At 24.5% G+C, this 19,281-nt stretch overlaps 1 protein-coding gene across 1 annotated transcript in view; it reads right to left on the reverse strand.

Annotated features, from left to right (window-relative positions):
• Positions 1-19,281, reverse strand: part of LOC112593544 (growth factor receptor-bound protein 14-like) — a 96,901-nt gene that overhangs the window by 45,010 nt on the left and 32,610 nt on the right. The window contains 4 exon segments of the mRNA XM_025337984.1: positions 622-681; positions 825-946; positions 1,022-1,178; positions 1,539-1,656. Of these exon segments, the coding sequence (XP_025193769.1) occupies positions 622-681; positions 825-946; positions 1,022-1,178; positions 1,539-1,656 (457 nt within the window).

The raw sequence follows: 19,281 nt of genomic DNA on the forward strand, positions 1-19,281 counted from the left end.
TATATTCTAAAGAGAAATATTTGATATTCCAGAAAATGAAGTTATTACTTATTACCTACCTACTTGAAAATTTGATCAATATCAATTTGTTCAATTTAATTGTTCATTAATCTCCAATAGTTCAAGTTTGTAACCTACCTACTTAATAACTAATTTATGTAATACATTAAATTTGAAAAAACAAGTTTTTTAAATTAAAAAAAACTAACTTCTAACTTAAATAAGTATTTTTACCAAACTAACTTCTAACAAAGTTATAAATTTAGTAAATTTTAAAACCAACTTCTACCTAACTTAGTTAGTAGCCCAACTTAACTTTTATATTGATTAAGCATTATAGTTAGGATTTAACTTCAATTTAAATTAAATGAGATAAACTGTTTTACATCAAATTAAAATACTACTACTATATTCTGCCAAGGTTAGGTTAGGTTAGGTTAGAAAATCACTAAATTATCAACCTATATTTCTATATCTTATGAAATTTTTTAATAAAATGCAACTTAGGAAAGTTATCAATAATTTTATTTTATTATTATAAATTCATATTTTATGAATAGAAAAAATCTTTATTTTTTTTGTTTTTTGTTTAATTGATTAATATTAACAATATTAAATTACCTGTATGACTTTAGTTTCTTTTTTTTTATTAAGATCCCATGTTCTATAGAGAGAAAATTCCTATAAAAATAAATAAATAAATAATTAAAATTGTTGAATAATATATAAACAAAACAGGCTTTAAGAATCAAGAAACTAGACTAGAAAATTATTTATTTTATTTTAATTCTTGTGGTCCACTCTATACATGAAATAAAATTTACTTCTGGATGCTTGAACATGTGAAACATTTTGTTGCTTAGACGGAGAACCAATATTCTGTTTTTCTCGGGCCCCATTTTTTGGTAACATAATAACACAGATTCGTGATTTTCTAATGTTCTCTCTTAACAAAAATGAACAACATATTAATAGTTATACCAACTGTATTAAACAAAGGTAAGGCATTAAACACAATTACCTATCCCTTCGTCTTTCCAAATTTCCACAATTGACCAGTCGTAAGTTTGGCAGATAACTTTTTTGGCTATTTGGGAACATATTTGCTCGGATGTTGTACTTGGGGTTACTGAAACTGTTTCATACGTACCATCAACATGATAAACATTAATCTCAGTCTGAAACCATCGAATTTACATAATTACCACTAATATTATTACTACTTACTGTAATATCACCAAGGACAGTAGAATTTTATGTTTTGAATATGTCAAATCGTCAACGTTATAGTAAGTATACAATAACAATAATACTCAGAAATTGTCTAACTTCAATAACATTGTGTTGTTGTTGTTATTAATTATTATTATGATAATGATATTATGATGTTGATAAGATTGTTTTTGAAAAACAATTCATGGAAGAAAACATGTGTTCATTAACTACGTTTTATTTGAATTTTAAATCGTAACTACGCAGTATAAGCCATCACTATAATTTGTAGTTTATTTGAAAATTTGAATAGTATTCAATCTTACCGATGTGGAATTGAGCTCCAATTGGTCATCTGCATTGTTATCATCTTCTAATTGTCTGTAAGGTAAGGACGACGTCATGTCACGATTATGAACTACTTGTTTAATTAAAGACCAAATCCTGTAAAATTTAAAAATATTTATATAGAAAATCATATTTTTATTTTATCATAAAAAGCATTATGTTTAAAGTCTGTAGAGTCGTTTGACGATAATCGATGTATATTATATCCTATATTTTTGGTACTTTATATTAATACCTATCCGTTAACATAGGTATACTACATCTCATAGTGTTTGTAATTCATATCCACCATTGATAATATTATCCACTAGGGACGTACCAATTTATCACTTATTCTATATACATGGAATGATTTATTTAATTGATAAGTAATTACATTTACTCAAACGTAAATGACCGCATAATTTACTAAATAATATTTAGTAATTACATTAATTAGTATTCATAATAACTTCCCCCCTCCTAAGTTCATAAATTGGAAGTAGTGTCGATCATAGAGTATATTACTCTATGGTGTCGATGGACGTTCCCTTCCCTAACGCTTTCCACGTTTAGTATAGTATATAATATGTCTTCCTATTTACTCATTATATTATGTACCTATTATTATTTTTATGTGTTTACAGATTGTAAATGTCTTTTATAATAAATATTAAAAAAAAAAAATAGTGACATTCTAAAAAGATTTTGGTAATAATTACCTTTGAAACCTACACAAACATTTTAAAAACAGCAATAAAATTTTACTGAGAAAAATATTTTAAGCCAGTTAGGGTCTAGAGGAGCACTCTTATGCGTCATGTACAAGTATCTACCTAACCTACAGAATGCCACTGCAAGCTATATTATAGTGTTTATTCACGCCCTCCTACTGCGTGATGTATTTACTCGTTTACTTATATTTCAACTAAGCATAAAAACTGACATTACTATATTTAAATACTTAATAAATATTATTAATTCAGATTACAAAATATTTACATAAATCTGAGTTAAATCTTTGGAGCTGATGCAGCTGCGTACTATATTATAATGTTGAAATACGAAATCAACATCACGAGATACCCTGTTTTTATAAATAACCATTAAGATACCCCCTATTGTGCTACAGCGTGTCACACGAGTATCGAATAAATATTCAAATACTTACAGTGTATACAAGTATATTATTTATAACAATACAAAGTGATCCACTTAAGCATCTACACAATATACAATCATTATTTTTGGTGTCTTAACTTTTTGAAAATATTTTTTTTTTTACATAATTTGACATCACTAGCATAATATTGTTCGAAGCGATTCGATATAGGTACATAATAATCGAATTTTGGATAAGAATTTATTAATTAATTGGTTATAAACATTTAAAATTTAGTTAAGTAGCGTTGAATGTTACCAAGGATACTATGAAAAATGTTGGTCCACTACTCCGATCATCTAAGTTTTAAGTACCTACTTTTATGTTATAAGAATATTTTGCTAGTAAGAACGATTTCTTTTTAATAATTATTTAAATTAATTTTTTTTTACATTTATTAAATCAATGAAAGATTAATTAAAACTAATTCTGGTACTATAGCTACATTACAAGTTCAAAATTTTGATTTTCATTTATCGAAATACACCAAAAAATATTCTACTTTAAAATCTTTAAAATATAAAATCCTGTGTAAAAGCTTAATAAATTATAATATTATTAAACTGTAAAAATAAAATAATTTTTTTTTTTTTAAATGTTGATTTCCAACGACTTAGAATTATGTAAAAGTAATATTTTCAAAAGATTTAAAACTTTTTGAAATAATGAATGTTGACATTGTAGGCACTATTTAGGCAATACACAACGAATAACGGAATCATCTAATACGTTATATTTATACCAAACACGTGTTACCGACCAAATGTATAATATATATACGATATACCAAATAGTGTATGCGATGTGATACGACTCCATAACAGTGGCGGCGCATACATTAATTTGTCACGAGGTTGCTTTTTAAATTTTTTTACTTTTTTCTACACCTGTAATTCCTATTTTGGATAAACTTTACTCTATTTATATGAAGTATAACACTTTTTTTTTAATAAAATATTTATTTATAATCTCCGTTTATTATGCACAATAGATAAAATAATCAATAAAATGATTTAATTCTTAAATCTTTATAGATACTTAAACGTTCATACGATAACATGTTACAAATTATTAATTTTTAAAAGAATATAAATTTATTATAAGTACTTATAAATGTATAGTTAATTATGACACATTGATACATACATATTTAGAAGTATTTAAAAGTAAATATTCAATTTAAATAAAAAAAAAAGTTATACTCAATAGCATAGCCAATGGATGGGGGGGGGGGAGTTATTTTGGTTTTGTTACAACCCCTCGCCTGTGTTCATACAAAAATATATTTACTAAGCGTGTTTAAGTGCTTCAAATATGATATGATATGATTCGATTTCATATTTGATAATAATTTTATTGTAGACTATTAATTTTTAATTAATTAACTAAAACGGAAAGTGTATGAACTCCTCTCCCCAAGTTGTATTCAAATTTAAATTAAAAACATTCTAAAAAAATTCTGATTACATGCTTGCATATACCTTTACCAATCAGCTTCTATCAGTAACATCAGGAGACTGAATTATTTACTTATAATTAATAATTATGAAACTGTGTTGAAATTTTAATAATATAATACCTACAGAACAAACTGTTAAAAATTAATTACTGGTTTATAAAAATAAGTTTTTTTTCAACTATAACTTTTTCACCAAATTCGTGGTTTATGTAAATTTGAACAACTATTAGTTTTTAGTGCTTGACTATGCCTACAGGTGCTGACAATGTTTTTAAAATGGAAAAGCTGATTGTGTATTTTGAATAGTTCTAATGTGTTTTGGCCTACGGTTAATGACACTTCTCTACTCTCTACCACCTTCGATAGATAAAAATATTTTTTTCATTGGTAAAATTAATTTTTGTTTAGCGGTGGAGAGGATGGTTAATCAAGCACACATGGTAACATTGAATGTATGATAATAAAAAGTAACACTAATACATTTCTTAGCAACAGATTCAAATAATATGAGTATTAAAAAACTGATACTTAAACAATACAATTTAATACCTTCCTATATAAATTGGACAAATTTGATGTGTCATATATTTTATAAAAAAAAATAGTTCATTTAATGTAATAGGATATTTAAAAAGATAAGTACACACAATGATTATAGAACAATAATTTAACTATATACATATTATGTATGCAGATATTTTATTTCCGTCACAAACGCTTATTTTACATTCACAAGTACACAGTTTACATAATAACTACAAATATTTATTATCTTTATAATAATTTAAATATTAGGTAGCGTTTTGTATTTGAATAGAATATAGATTCAATACTAGTGTTATAATCAAATGAATAATGATGTATCGTGTACCTATGTGTGTGTTTTTTTTTGTTGAAAGAAATGGAATCTATAGACTAAGTACTTTTTGAGCAGAAAAAATCTCAGTTAGTACTTTTAAAATAATCGGGAAAAAAGGAAAATTTAGGGGTAAGTGAACATTTTTACACAAATAAGCTAGTTTTTGACAAAACCTTTTTTAGAATTTTATTGGTTTTCAAATACAAATAATTGTAAAGAACTAGACCTCTGTAACATTGTAATTCTTATAAAATGTTCATAAAAGCATTTATTAGAAATGCCAACATTTAAAAGATATTTTTACTATTTGTATGTTATACATAAATATTATAAATCTTAAAATTGTTTTAGTTTATTTTCGAATAATGATTTAAATTTCGTATATGAGTAATATCGATATACTAAATAGTCAAATTTCTTACAAAATTCGTTAAATATTCAAAAATATATAAGTTATTTTATTTGTAAAAATGTGTAAAATGTTTAATTTTAACATTTAAGACTTTCAACTGTACTAAAAAATTACAGCACTAAAAAAATATTTGATATTATACATATCATGTAAAACACGATAAATGATTTTTATTATAGATATACGCTGTTTAAGTTGTAGTCATTCGCAGGGCCGGATTAAGAAAAAATGCACCTAGAGGCAATGGTTTTACCTAACCTAACCTAACATTGGATATAGTTTTTAGTTCAGAGAAATCAAACTTAAAATTTCGTGTACTTATTTTTATAATTTGGAAAAACGGGAATTTTTACGCAAATTCAATTTTCGATTATATAAATATCAATAAAAAATAATCCCTAGGTCAAAACTCTTGAAAAAATAATATAAAATCCCACCAAAGTTATTTTTTTATCTTCATGAAAATACATTTTAAATTAGAATTTTAACGAAAGTCATCAAAATCACAAAAAGATGCAAAGCATTTTGTGGTTAAAAATATATAAAATCTTTTTTTTTTGTATCTAAGTTTTAAAAATTTAATACAAGATTCTTTATGAATAGTTCAAAATGTTTAAAGATAATTGTTTTTTATAGATATTTAAGTTTAAATTATGAGCAAGATGAGCGTTATTCGATTTTAATATTTTACATACTCAGAATTCGCTTAAAATTAAATTATTAAAAAAACCCAATGAGACAACAAACATAATGATAAACCCCCACCCCCAATTTATTCTTATGGTTAGAAAGTTAGACAATTTTGCGATTATATTATTAACATATTATGTAATTTCAAGGCTATGTAATAATACGCAGTAGGACAATCGTAACAAAATATTATAACTGACATATTTAGTGTTTAGTATTTATTCGTTGATCGTCAGATATAATATTGAAAATTTTATATTTTTCTTGTTTGATAATAGGCAATTTTTATAAAATTTAAGATAAAACACAAAGTAGGTATGATGCCTTCTTAATATACTAATGAAAACGCCAAATTATTTAAATAAAAGTTTATTAATTATTATTAATTGTTTTGTTAGTAATATTAAATACAATTGACAACTCGAAATTCTGAAAATTATGTTATTAAGTAGGTACAAATATTACAATGAAAGTAAATAGTCTGTATTAATTTAAGACTCATTTACAGAAAAAAACAAGTATATATATTATTTTTAAATGAATATTTAAAATAATATATATAATTATATAATGAAATTTAAAATATTGAATGATTAATTCAATTCTTTATTATTACTTTTGAGTAAATACTGCATATCAGTGTATTATTGTATTATAATGACATAATTATATAATAAAATGTTTGTTTAAAATTGATTAAAATTAATTTAAATTCGATATAATAAAAAAACTTATCATTTTTATTTAAAAATGATTGAAATTTAAATCCAATTAAGTGTAATTTTTTTATCCATATGAAAATGTTTTTGTTTAGACATTCATTATGAATTTTTTCTTGCAAATTCAATAGATATGGATAATACGCATGAGTAAAATATAATAGGTACATAGATTTTCTACAGTGTTTAATGAAGTGGATATACGCAAAGCATAAGGAGCTGCTTTGTATTGTGCAGTACTTTCTCATAATTTAAAAATATTAGCTCCCTTTAAAATGAAATGAAATTTACAATTTTTATGAACTTAATCAAAATACAATGTAATTTTATCATAGCCTATAGGTACATAGTTTAATTACAGGTTATATATAGGTAGATAACGCATTATAGCCCCTTTAAGGTCGTAATTTTTCAATTAATTTGTTTATTGCAAATTGTGATCTATCTTTAAAAAAAGTATAATTAGCATTTAGAAATTTAATATCTACACACACACACACACACACACACACACACACACACACACACACACACACACACACACACACATACATATATACATATATATTATAAAATTAATTGAAAGGTACTAAAAATGTAGAACTTGAATGAGTCAGAGTATGTAAAAAAATCACAAACATGAAAGAAGATTTAGTTAAGCTTGGTGCATCAGTACGGAAGATTATAGGTTCTAAATGCAAATTTATTAAAAATAATTACATACATTGCATGTCGATAACAAGTTCTACAACAGTATTTATCTTCAAATAACTATTGCACTTGTCTTATTTGAATTTCTACTTAATAAATAAGCATAGCCAACCTTATTTTTAATTTACACGCAATCAAATTAAAATGTATATTAACTAGTCATAATATTAATAATAATTTAATTATGAATATTTTTTCGTTAAAAATATATAAAAATGTATATCGATGTAATAGGTTTTAAGTATATAGATATTTATAGACATTATATTGAAACCCTATAAAAGTAATTTAGATATAAAAAAAAAATCAGTTTAGTAAACGAATAAATAATTTGTGTCTTAAATGAAATAAATCAATAGGATAGGTCACCATAATAATAAAAAAATTTAAAAAAAAAAATTATTTATCAACCTGAATGATGTATACAATACCTAACAAATTTTATATTTTAGAGTAAATAAAATATGTTTTTAATGAAATTAATTTTTATGTTAGTGTATTGTGTATAAAAATTAGGAATTTTATAATCGAAATATAAAAATATTCATGGTAATTTTTACGTTTGCACCTTATAAGAACCTATATTACCTATAATATAATATACAATTTATTATATCACATGGAATATGTAGCCGGTATGTGACAAAATTAATCTAAATATTCCAATAAATTAAATATTGTGATAACTAAAATCATAAGACCGTATAACGGATTAAATATACATCATACATTACAATGCAGTATGATAATTCTTGTTGCCCTGAAAAATAAAAAGTCAACTTATGTATATAACTCTTGGTTTTTTCACCGTTTAATTCATAAATATCGACCTGTATTTATATTTTTAGTTCCATTATGATATATAAAGTAAAATACTTATTAATATACATTGATAGAGAACGAAATTCGTAATTCCAAAAACTAAAGTGTTACTACTTGCTGTTAGGACAATTCGAAGACGAAAGCGGATGTAAAGTAATGACATACGTATGCATGTGTAACTATCACGATTATCAATATAATTAATAAATTATGTGAATGATACAAGTAGGTAAATAATATAATAGTATATACCATTTATGATACTAAATACTAGTGAAATATCTGACATTGACAAAATTATAAAATATAATTATTTGTTTTCTTAGAAAACAAAATTATATATTATTTCAATGCTAGATATTATAAGCGAACAATAAGACCCCGTTGTGGTATTTGCAGTGTTATGAAAAAAAAAATTACTTATTCGGTCTAAATATAATAAATAATGATAAATAATTGAAAGTATTATAATCTACAAGTTACAACTGCAAATACCAATAATATTGTAGATGTATATTATATTTTATAAATGAAAAACTAACAGCCTTATAAGTGTTTGTTAATGTTTGTATTCAACGTCAAAATTTTCTGTGCATATGTATTATACATACACGCCACATATGTTCTCCGTTACTTTGGGGTGTATACGAGGACACTTACAGCTATTTTTACGATTGTCAGCGTCGAAATTTCATCTGGCGTATTATTATTATAAACACATATGCATTATGTATATATACCTATTTATTTTTACAAAATCCTCTTGTATACGAAATGACAACGTGAAACAACATTCAATCTTGTGTTGGTAACTATTTAAGTATGGAATTTAATATTAAAACGTAACAGCACACACCAAACATACATCCAAACGAGTCTAATCTAGTAGAATAAAGCATTGTATTTTGGGGTTAATAGCTTGTGACTCGCAATGTGTGTAATTACTAATTATGTTTTTATTTTTCATATTCTCTCAACGATTATTATTATATAAAATATAAAATATTCATGTTTAATCATATTTATTGAATTGCTTTAAAACGTACTATGAAGATACTAAAAATACTATACGCCGTATACATCTGTATAGACTACAGCACTAACTGCAGCTAAAAGTTCTATATACATATTTAATAACATATCGTTATTTAATATTACAATTAAGTCATTCAAATAAAATACATTATAGGTATATTAAATATGTTTAATCGATGAACTCGTAGGATTTTTTTCTTAATATCTGCGTTTCGCAATCGGACATAATACCTACTATTATTTTTATTGGAAACTACTACCAATAAAATTACTACTATAATAATAATCATGTATTTGACCCTTTTTATGCACTCATTAATTACAATGACATTGAACCAGTAATCATTTCGCGATTTTTCATTTAATTGCACACTAATATGTTGCGCCTAGATAATTTGGCGTAGACAAGCTTCGTATGAAAAAATTAAAAAAATATCCCTTGCATTTAGCGAGAAGAAAATTAGAAAACTATATATTAATATAGCTATATGTTATACCATTATTTATTAAAGACCATTGCACGAGTTCCCGCGGCCACGCATATGATAATAATATAATATAAGTAAAAAAGTAAAGATTAAAAACAATAAAAATAATAAAATGTCTTCGAATTACAATATTATTCATGATTTACATTACTGTTTTAGTAGAATATTATAACAACCATCGTTCATCGCGACAACAAAGAATTTTACTGTATCAGCACTTTAAGTTGTATGAATATAATTCGTGGGTTTACGTGCGAATAAATTATGCGATTTGGCGAAACATATATTATACTCGCGATTGTATCTATATATTATAATAATGATATAGCTATGTATATTTAATATAATTTTATTAACATTACAGCGTTTCGTTAAAAAAAAAAAAAATAATATAAACGTTTCACAATATTATCCAGTATTTCTTTTCTGTAGATATTTAATTAATGGCTTATAAAGAATGATGATGATAATTATGGCTTATAATATGTATTTAGTGTTATTGTGTTAATGATGGATTCTCGACTGGTATATATGCACTCACAATACCATAGTAGTACAGCTACGGTACCTGTGTTTAATACAGCCATAATATAAGTATAATATAGGTACCTAAATGTGTTAAATATATATATATATATATATATAAACATCATTATAATAACCGTTATACGGGTTTTGTGTCCCGAAGAAGAGAAAGTTAGTCGACGCAGAGGCGACGGAAAAACTGGAATAGTATTGTATCCATAAGGTCTAATAAAAACAGTATCGTATAAATAGAGATAATTTACAGCAGCTATGGCTATTAATAAAGGTAAGATTAGGTATCGAAAAGTGATAACGTATATAAGTTGTGTAGAGGCGTTTCCTCTTTCGATGTATAGGTCATTCGTTTCACAAACTTCACCAAATAAAACCACAAAGCTTTACAAAGAACAAAAGAAAGAAAAATACAGTTATTTTATATTTTTTATATGTTTTTAAATGACAATAAAACATGTTGCAACGTATGCGATTTGTTAGAAATGGTTTCATCGAAATATGCGCTTTATACACCATATTCAGTATAATCATAATAGTTATAAAACTAAAATAGGTTTGTGAAATAATGTTCGTCATCATTTGTAATTTATAAGATTACAATTTTAATAATATATTATAATCATATTTTATTGATAGAATTGAGTTTTATTTTCTATTCGATTTCGTCATATTGCGAAAAATGCTGTGCTTTTACGATGACAAATAATGCGGAAAACGATAAAAAATCTTATTATAGTACGATACATTGATAATTAATATATGTACTTGTGAGAACAGATAATATATAAAAATCATATAACTTTTATATTGTTCGGCGGAATTAGCCTTTTAACATTATAACCACCAAAAGTTCATAATAATTATTAATTTAACTTATTATAATAGAACATAATATTCTTTGAACAATAATCGTAATCTTATAGATAATGTTGTTAAATAGTTTTAATTGGTACGTTAACTGATATGAAATTATCTTTGTATTACCTTCATAATTATTATTATTTAACACATAATATTAATTTATGTTATTTTTTCTATTTTTAATTTTTAACCGAATATGGGACACAGTTGCATGGGCTATTGTAATGATAATCAGATAATATTATGTTAGAAATTATAGAATTTAAATTTGAATCAATACACCTTATGAATAAATTGTAACTTTTTGATGTTTGTGTTTGTATTTACCTAAAATTCGGCTGGTATAAAAACTTAATACTTAAAAGCTATTATTTTTTTGTAATTAATATAAAATATTATAAAACTACAAGATGACAATGACCCCTAATATTTCCTAATTTTCCTGCGCCGTCGCATAGCATGAGTCATCACTGTTAACATGTTTACCTGCGAGAAGAGGTTTCTTTTAAACAGTAATTTGTATTAAAATGGCTTGAGATCTTAATATTTAGTACAGAGTTGAGATTTGCAATGATGCGTTTCAATAATTGCGTAAATTCATGCTATTATTGTAATTGTATTAGGCCCATATGTCATGAAAAAATCTGCGATGAAAATACAATCAATAACGTTTTGATGAATTAATTTCTAACATTTAATAAACACTAAAACTCAGAATAATAAGTAATTAAAAAAAAAATAACATTTTAGTATTATTTACGTTTATAGGCGTTCAAATAATATAAAAGGGTACATTTTTTAGATTTATACTAAGTTATATCATTCAAAATAAATATAACTAAAGGATTTTTCAAGTATTATATAATTAATTAACAATTTTCAATTTGTATTTTATTTTCAGGTGTTAATGTGTATTTAACTAATTAAATTTATTATTATGATTAGTGAGTCAAATAAAATGTACAAGTTGTCTTATAAGTTATAATATATTATATTATCTAGGTAGATTTTTAACAAAACACCAATAAACGTGCAAAATATTATACTAATATTCATAACCAATGATAAATAATGTAATATTATCATATTTATTAGATTATCATTTTAAAACATTTTTCCTGAATTAAAAAAAAAATTCATTCAATCATTGAGATAGGTGAAATTGAAATTATAGTTAATAAAATATAAAGTATAAGTTATTTTAATTTTAAACATAATAATGAGTATTATATAGGTATTATGCCAAATTAAATATTAATTAATTTTTGTTTTAAAATCATTTAATGTGATTTAATAGTATTAAAATTTTGGGTAGAGTATAGTTTGGTTTTGGTCAAATGTATAATGGTCTGAAATGAATAGTTAAATTATAAAGATAAAAATGATTTAATTTGTGCTTCATATTGTTAAAGAATTAATAATCGAAAATTATTTTCGACGCTATCAATATACTTACAAAATGCAAGTATATTTATGTTACACTTGCCTGATTATAAAATACGTTGTGTAAATTTGACAAGGAAATACAAGCCAATTAATAATATTCACATGATTAATAAAAAATATTATAATATCAATCAATAAATTAAATTTGAATTCGCTTAGGTTAGTTATAGACTTATAATTATGGATACCTCCTAATCAATGGTTGAGTTATGTATTTTATAATTTATGGCTGAAGCACGAAGCCACATTGATAACACCTATACAAAAATATGAATTTATTCATTCAATTTATTATTCGTACCACGCATCTGACAGTTCATTAATCTGATGTCGAAGACAAAGCAATTGACAATCATGTAAAATAAGTTACAACCTTATAGCCTATAGGAATTTATATTTATTTTTTTTGTGTTAGGAAATTTAAATAATTAACGATATATATTTTTTACGTGATTAGAAATTATTAAAAGATTCTTATCGAACAACAATTATGTAATTTCTTATTACAATAAAGATGCTAATAATATTCTTAAGAGTAAATTTACAGGATGTTGATTATTATCAAATATTATAATGATTAGTATGATATCATATAATATATAGATACATCCGATAGATTAAACTTTTCTTTTAAATTTATATGTTTAATAAAAATAATAGAGTTCATAAACAAATTTAAATTAAAGTCATAACAAAATATGTAATTTTGAAATGTATTCAGTGGAATTCGGATGACTCGATGCGCGATGTTAAGGTTCAAGTACTACTTGGAAAAAAAGTGACCAAAATAAGAATAATACATAGGCAAAAATGTGAATTTGTGTTGAATAATTTAATCGTCAGATCTGTTGAGAATTTCGATTCATCAAGATCATAATATTCGACAACTGTTCGTTTTATTATTGTAAAAATAAAATCATATTTTTCAACAACAGTTATTTTATTACGTATTATATAAATAACTGTATTCTTCACTGCAAATTGATACTTGTAAATGAACCATATATATAAAAATTAATTGCTACTCGCCTACTCAGGTGGCTACTAATTATTAATTAATAATGATCGTATTACCAGTTATATAGGTATTATTGACAAGAAATTTATAAATCCTTCACTTGAAATCTTAAACACCTGTCGTCCGTTATAATATTATGTAATGTAATTCACGTATAAATAGTATGTACGTAATATTATGGAATTATAATTCAAATATTTTTAATTTAAATTTAAGTATATTATATTGTGTTGTTTAGTTAAGATAATCCTTTGTAATAATAAAATTACCAATAATATAATTGTTCGTATACAATAGTTTTAAAATAAAATAAATATAAACAATTTAAAAATTATTTGTTTTTTTGTGGCCTTCTAGATGACTTGATTAGATAGATACCTAAATAGTAGTTAATGTGTAAAATGTACCTACATACTATAGACACGAACCAAAAAATGCTAATTTTATTTTTTTAATAATTTCTTATTATTATAAATATAGACTGAACTTCAATACTTTACAATTCAAGCTCTCAAATAACAATTAGGTACATTATTTAAAGAATGATCGAGAACTTAAAGTTCTAAATTAACACAATTTACTCATTTATTATTTAATAGTGATCTATACCTACTGTTTAAAATTTATTGTATCAACTATACAATAAAATTATGTTCTTTTTTAAATATTCATTTAATTCAGAACCAAAAAATGTTAACTAGTAAATAAAAATAATGTATGAATATCCAAGTTTTATTTATTGAGTATTTTGATTGTTCGCTGGAAATTTCTACATTATTGTTTTCTCTACGCTACTTACATTTAGCTTAAAACCTTTATAAAAGAACTTAACGTAGAGCTTTGTTCATTATCTTTGATAATCATTAAAAATTATTCACTATAAAAGAATATATTACTCATTGCAGTTAGAATTTAAAATTTCTTTTTTGAACAATGTTTAATACATTGTAATTTTGACATATCACCTTTTGGTTTTGAGCCCACGACACTGTATTTGATGTATAAATCTCTCAGCCTTTCTCTCAAAATCTTTGGTACGAGATCTATAAGTACGATTAACTGAATGTACCGAAACGGGTTATGCTTCGAAGGTCATGTTTTCGAATAACAAGTGTTAGAAAAGTTATTTGTTCGAATAGTAATGTAATCAAAAAATTATTTATTCGAATAGATATATGTTCGAAAAGTAGTATGTGCGAAAATTATTTATTTTAATTAATAATAGCTATCTAATATTTAAAAAAAAAAAAATAAAAAAAAATTTCGTCAACGGTTCCCCACAATGTGAGATAATATTCGCTTATATCGCCTGTATTAAAAGTCGAAAGATTAGCTGAAGTGCAATTACCCTTCTCGCTTGGTGAGGGTTAACGGCCATGACGGTGCGATATTCGGCTATATTGGAGTCACCAGACTAGAGGTTGAACAATTAGGTACCCGTGCGACCTTAGCTGGTACACCAATAATATTTTTATTTTTTAAAATTAATCTGATATATACCTTAACGTAATAAAAAACACAATTTTTAGGAGATATTCTAGCAAACATCCACGTAGTATCTCCTGGGTAACGCAAATAGGCTAGTCCCAACTCATGTACTCTCATAATACAACTCATGATATTTATTATATTATTTTGTTTATAGAACATTTCGTACATATATCTATTCGAACAAATAACTTTTCTAACACTTATCATTCGAAAACATGACCTTCGAACATAAAACATTCGAAGACATGTACCCCACCCGAATGTAGGACGATGTTTATTTCGAACGCGATGCTGTATAGGTGCACGTTGAATAAGCAAACGTGTTTAGAGATGAAGGTTGTATACTCGGAAAAAGAAAAAAAAGTAATAATAATAATACTGTATTATGGATATTCGTGGACCATGGTATACTCGTCCGCGTGTGCTCGAGTCGAAGCTTATAAAAATAGAAGACTTGTATCGGTATAAAAAATCGGATAGGCGCCAAAAAATAATGGTGCGCACATAATAAACTAATCTCACAAATTCGAAATGTCACAAATTCTTAATTTTTTTTTGGCTAGCAGTTTTTCAGCAGGAGTGTTTTTCTCTGTAGATTGTAATAATATAATATAGTGTCATTAATTAACGGACGCGTCCAAAACCAACTACTGGATTGATCGTGTATGATGTATATATGTTTAAATAAAATTAAAAAAAAAAATTAAAAACTATACGACTATTTTTAAAATTTAAAGGAATGGAAATGTAGTAGTAACTTGATTCTAAATTACTTATGATTTATAATATATTACTACTGTAACACGTATCAATATAATATTTAACTATTTCAATAAGTACCTATAGGTACTATATATAATATATATATTATAATAATTAATATTTCTGCAATATAGACATTTAATACTATACATAAAGTACCTACACGAATGGAAACTAAATAATGACAAAATATATACTATTCAAAAACATAAACAAATCCAGACTATAATGTACACGACGTGATTTTTTTCATATTTTGATTTTAACCACCTACATTTTACAATCCTTAAAAATAATAGTAGTGTTATGGATATATAATATAAAATATAGGACAGGTATACTTGTAGCAGCAGTCAATATACCAAACAAAATATATTTAAAAAAAAACCAAAACCCAATATCACGTCATCAAATATACGATATTTCCATATAATGCAGACTTTTCTAACAGTATTTTACCTAATACTTATATTTATGTTATAATGTTATAAATGGCGTTTGTCAGGTCTCAGAAACCTATTTTATATTATTGGTAGTATATAACGCCAACCCGAGGTGATAGGTAAGCAGATTGGATCCAGTTTTTGCTCATCATCGTTCGCAAATGAAATAGTGCTACTACATCGAGTATATATAAAATAAGGACACTTTAGTTAAAAACTAATGCGTTAACGCGTTTTTCGAATTAATTAGAAAAACTTTTAGTTGGATATAGATCATATCATTTTCAAAGATTAACAGTATACAATATATACTATATATAGGATTTACATCATAAGTACTCGAATATTTTTATATATAATATTATAACCTGTAAATGCATGATGAATGCAAACTTTTTTTACATTTTAGTATTTAAAACCCTTAATATATGTATCTAATTTAACGGAGAAACGACGGCTTTAGCGGTTGATTAATTTAGTAAGCACTATATAATTAACTAGAAAATTATTAGAAGTTAATTTTAATGCGTTTTATCTTTGAAGAATTATTTTTATTTTTTTTTAATGAAATGAAACATTTTATGATATTTATATATATATAAATTGTAGAATGCATTAAATTATCAGATAGTCTAATAGCAATTTAGTAATGCTAATAAAATACATATATTTTATTTTATTGCGTAGTACATCGTACAAAATGTTAACACGTATCATTTTTAGTCATAATAATTTTCCAAATAATCAGATATTACTGATATTAGGTCAGCTTATAACACATTAGGTTTTAGATGTTTAGCAAAATATGTTTATAGATTTTTTTTTAAACTATTTAATTTTTTTTTTTTAATTATATATTTAAAATTTTTTTTATGTTTACTTATTTATTTATTTTCAAAAATACGGGTTTTATAAAAAATTTACATTTTAAAGTATAAGTAATTATTATTTTTTAATTTCAAATAGTAATAATTCAATGTTTCAATACATTATTATTCTCATAAACTATTTAGTATTTAGTAAGAAAGTAATTAGAATAAATTGAAAAGTTACTGAAACTACAGGACAGCTTTATTCTCATACATTTTATAGGAAAAATAAAAAATAATTTACAGTTGGTTAGAAATTTTCAATACATAATCTATTAAAATGATTATTTCTGTATAGGATTACAAGTAATAATAAATAAAGATAAGACCTTAATATTATTATGTTTTTAATTACTAAAATTTAATTTCTAAAGTTAATAACTACTTGGTGTTGTTTTATTGTAACGCTATTTTCATTAGATTTTTGTTTTATGTAAAAGACTTGAACTATAAACATTTAATTTAAATTTAATAAATATAAATGTTATTTAAGTATAAATACGTTTTATTTTATTTAAGGATTGAGATAAAAAAAAGTGCTATTTTAAACTTTGTTGCATTTAAAATCAAAATTAGACAACTCAATGTTACTAATAGGGAATAATTTTATGAAAAATAATTGGAGATTTTCATTTGTTACGCCCATTTATAGAATTTTTTTCTCTTTGTATTTTAAATGAAAACTATTTTTGTTAAAATAGTACAATTGTCTGGTAGTTGTAGCAATTTTGGTAGACCTCAATTTTAGGTAAGTACTAGGTAGTTCACATATTAAATTTTTAAATCGTCAGCATGAACGTATTGCGCCCACCAAAGTACAGGAACGTATTATTCTTTTTTAATACTTATATCAGCTACCTACATCATTTGTTATTATTAACAACGCGATCGTTTGCTGCGTACTTAAAAGTAGTAAAAATTAAACGATTTAAATAACTATAAAATTAGTCAGTACTCAGTAGGTACAAAAAAACATATTGTATATAATATTAAATATTTTTTTAACATTTTCAAAATTCTGACGTTTTTTGGTAGGTATGTAAAATTATAATTGTATTATTTTATGTCAATCGCTGCAGATATTATAATGGTCACCGAAATCCAATTAACAACAAAAAATTACTCATTATAGCTTAAAATATTGTTAACTCAAAACATACATGCACACTGCATAAACGTTACAGAGGTAATTCACACATAACATACATATTATTCAATTATTGCATTGTCTTAGATTTTTAGAATATGACGTGTGCAAGTGTGTGTGTATAAGATTATGCACTATAGGCGTATTGTGTCTGGTGCATTACACGTACGATAAGACTACAACTAATATTATACTTTTTATAATAATATACGATGTAATATTATATGCTACACTGCTACAGTTCCACCGAGATTCGTAAAATTGGAGTTTAAAGTTTATAAACGCGCAGACCTTGAGACAATTTAGGATTTGTTTTTAGATTTATTACGTATATAACTGTATATATTATATTATATTTTAAAATTCAAAACACACTCCTCTGTTTATATTATGTTAGTTCCATCTATTGAAGCTTTCACTATCTCTCATTGGACAAACAAACAGCAAGATAGTATCTACGCTTGTCGCTTAGTAACCATCTTAAAGTACCTACCTATATATATTTTCTAAAAATGTTTTAAGTCCATAAAGCTAATAACGATGTTATCGTATAAACATTTTCAACGTGACAAATTCATCTGTAAAAACCACATTTTTCAAAATGTTAAGTTGTAAACTCATTGCACGTGGCATAGAATGGTAGATAGTAGATAATGTAAAAATACTAGTTGGTACCTATATAGTTTTTGTATCACACGTCTATGATCAAATTACTTATATTTAATATTTGTCCCCATTATGAATGCGTTATAAAAATATATTCTAGTGTGGCGTGGTAGTCCCCTATCTGAATCGAACGATTAAAATA

The sequence above is a fragment of the Melanaphis sacchari genome, unplaced genomic scaffold (genome assembly GCF_002803265.2).
Source record: "Melanaphis sacchari strain LSU unplaced genomic scaffold, SCAv2.0 Contig20_pilon_pilon, whole genome shotgun sequence".
NCBI lineage: Eukaryota > Metazoa > Arthropoda > Insecta > Hemiptera > Aphididae > Melanaphis > Melanaphis sacchari.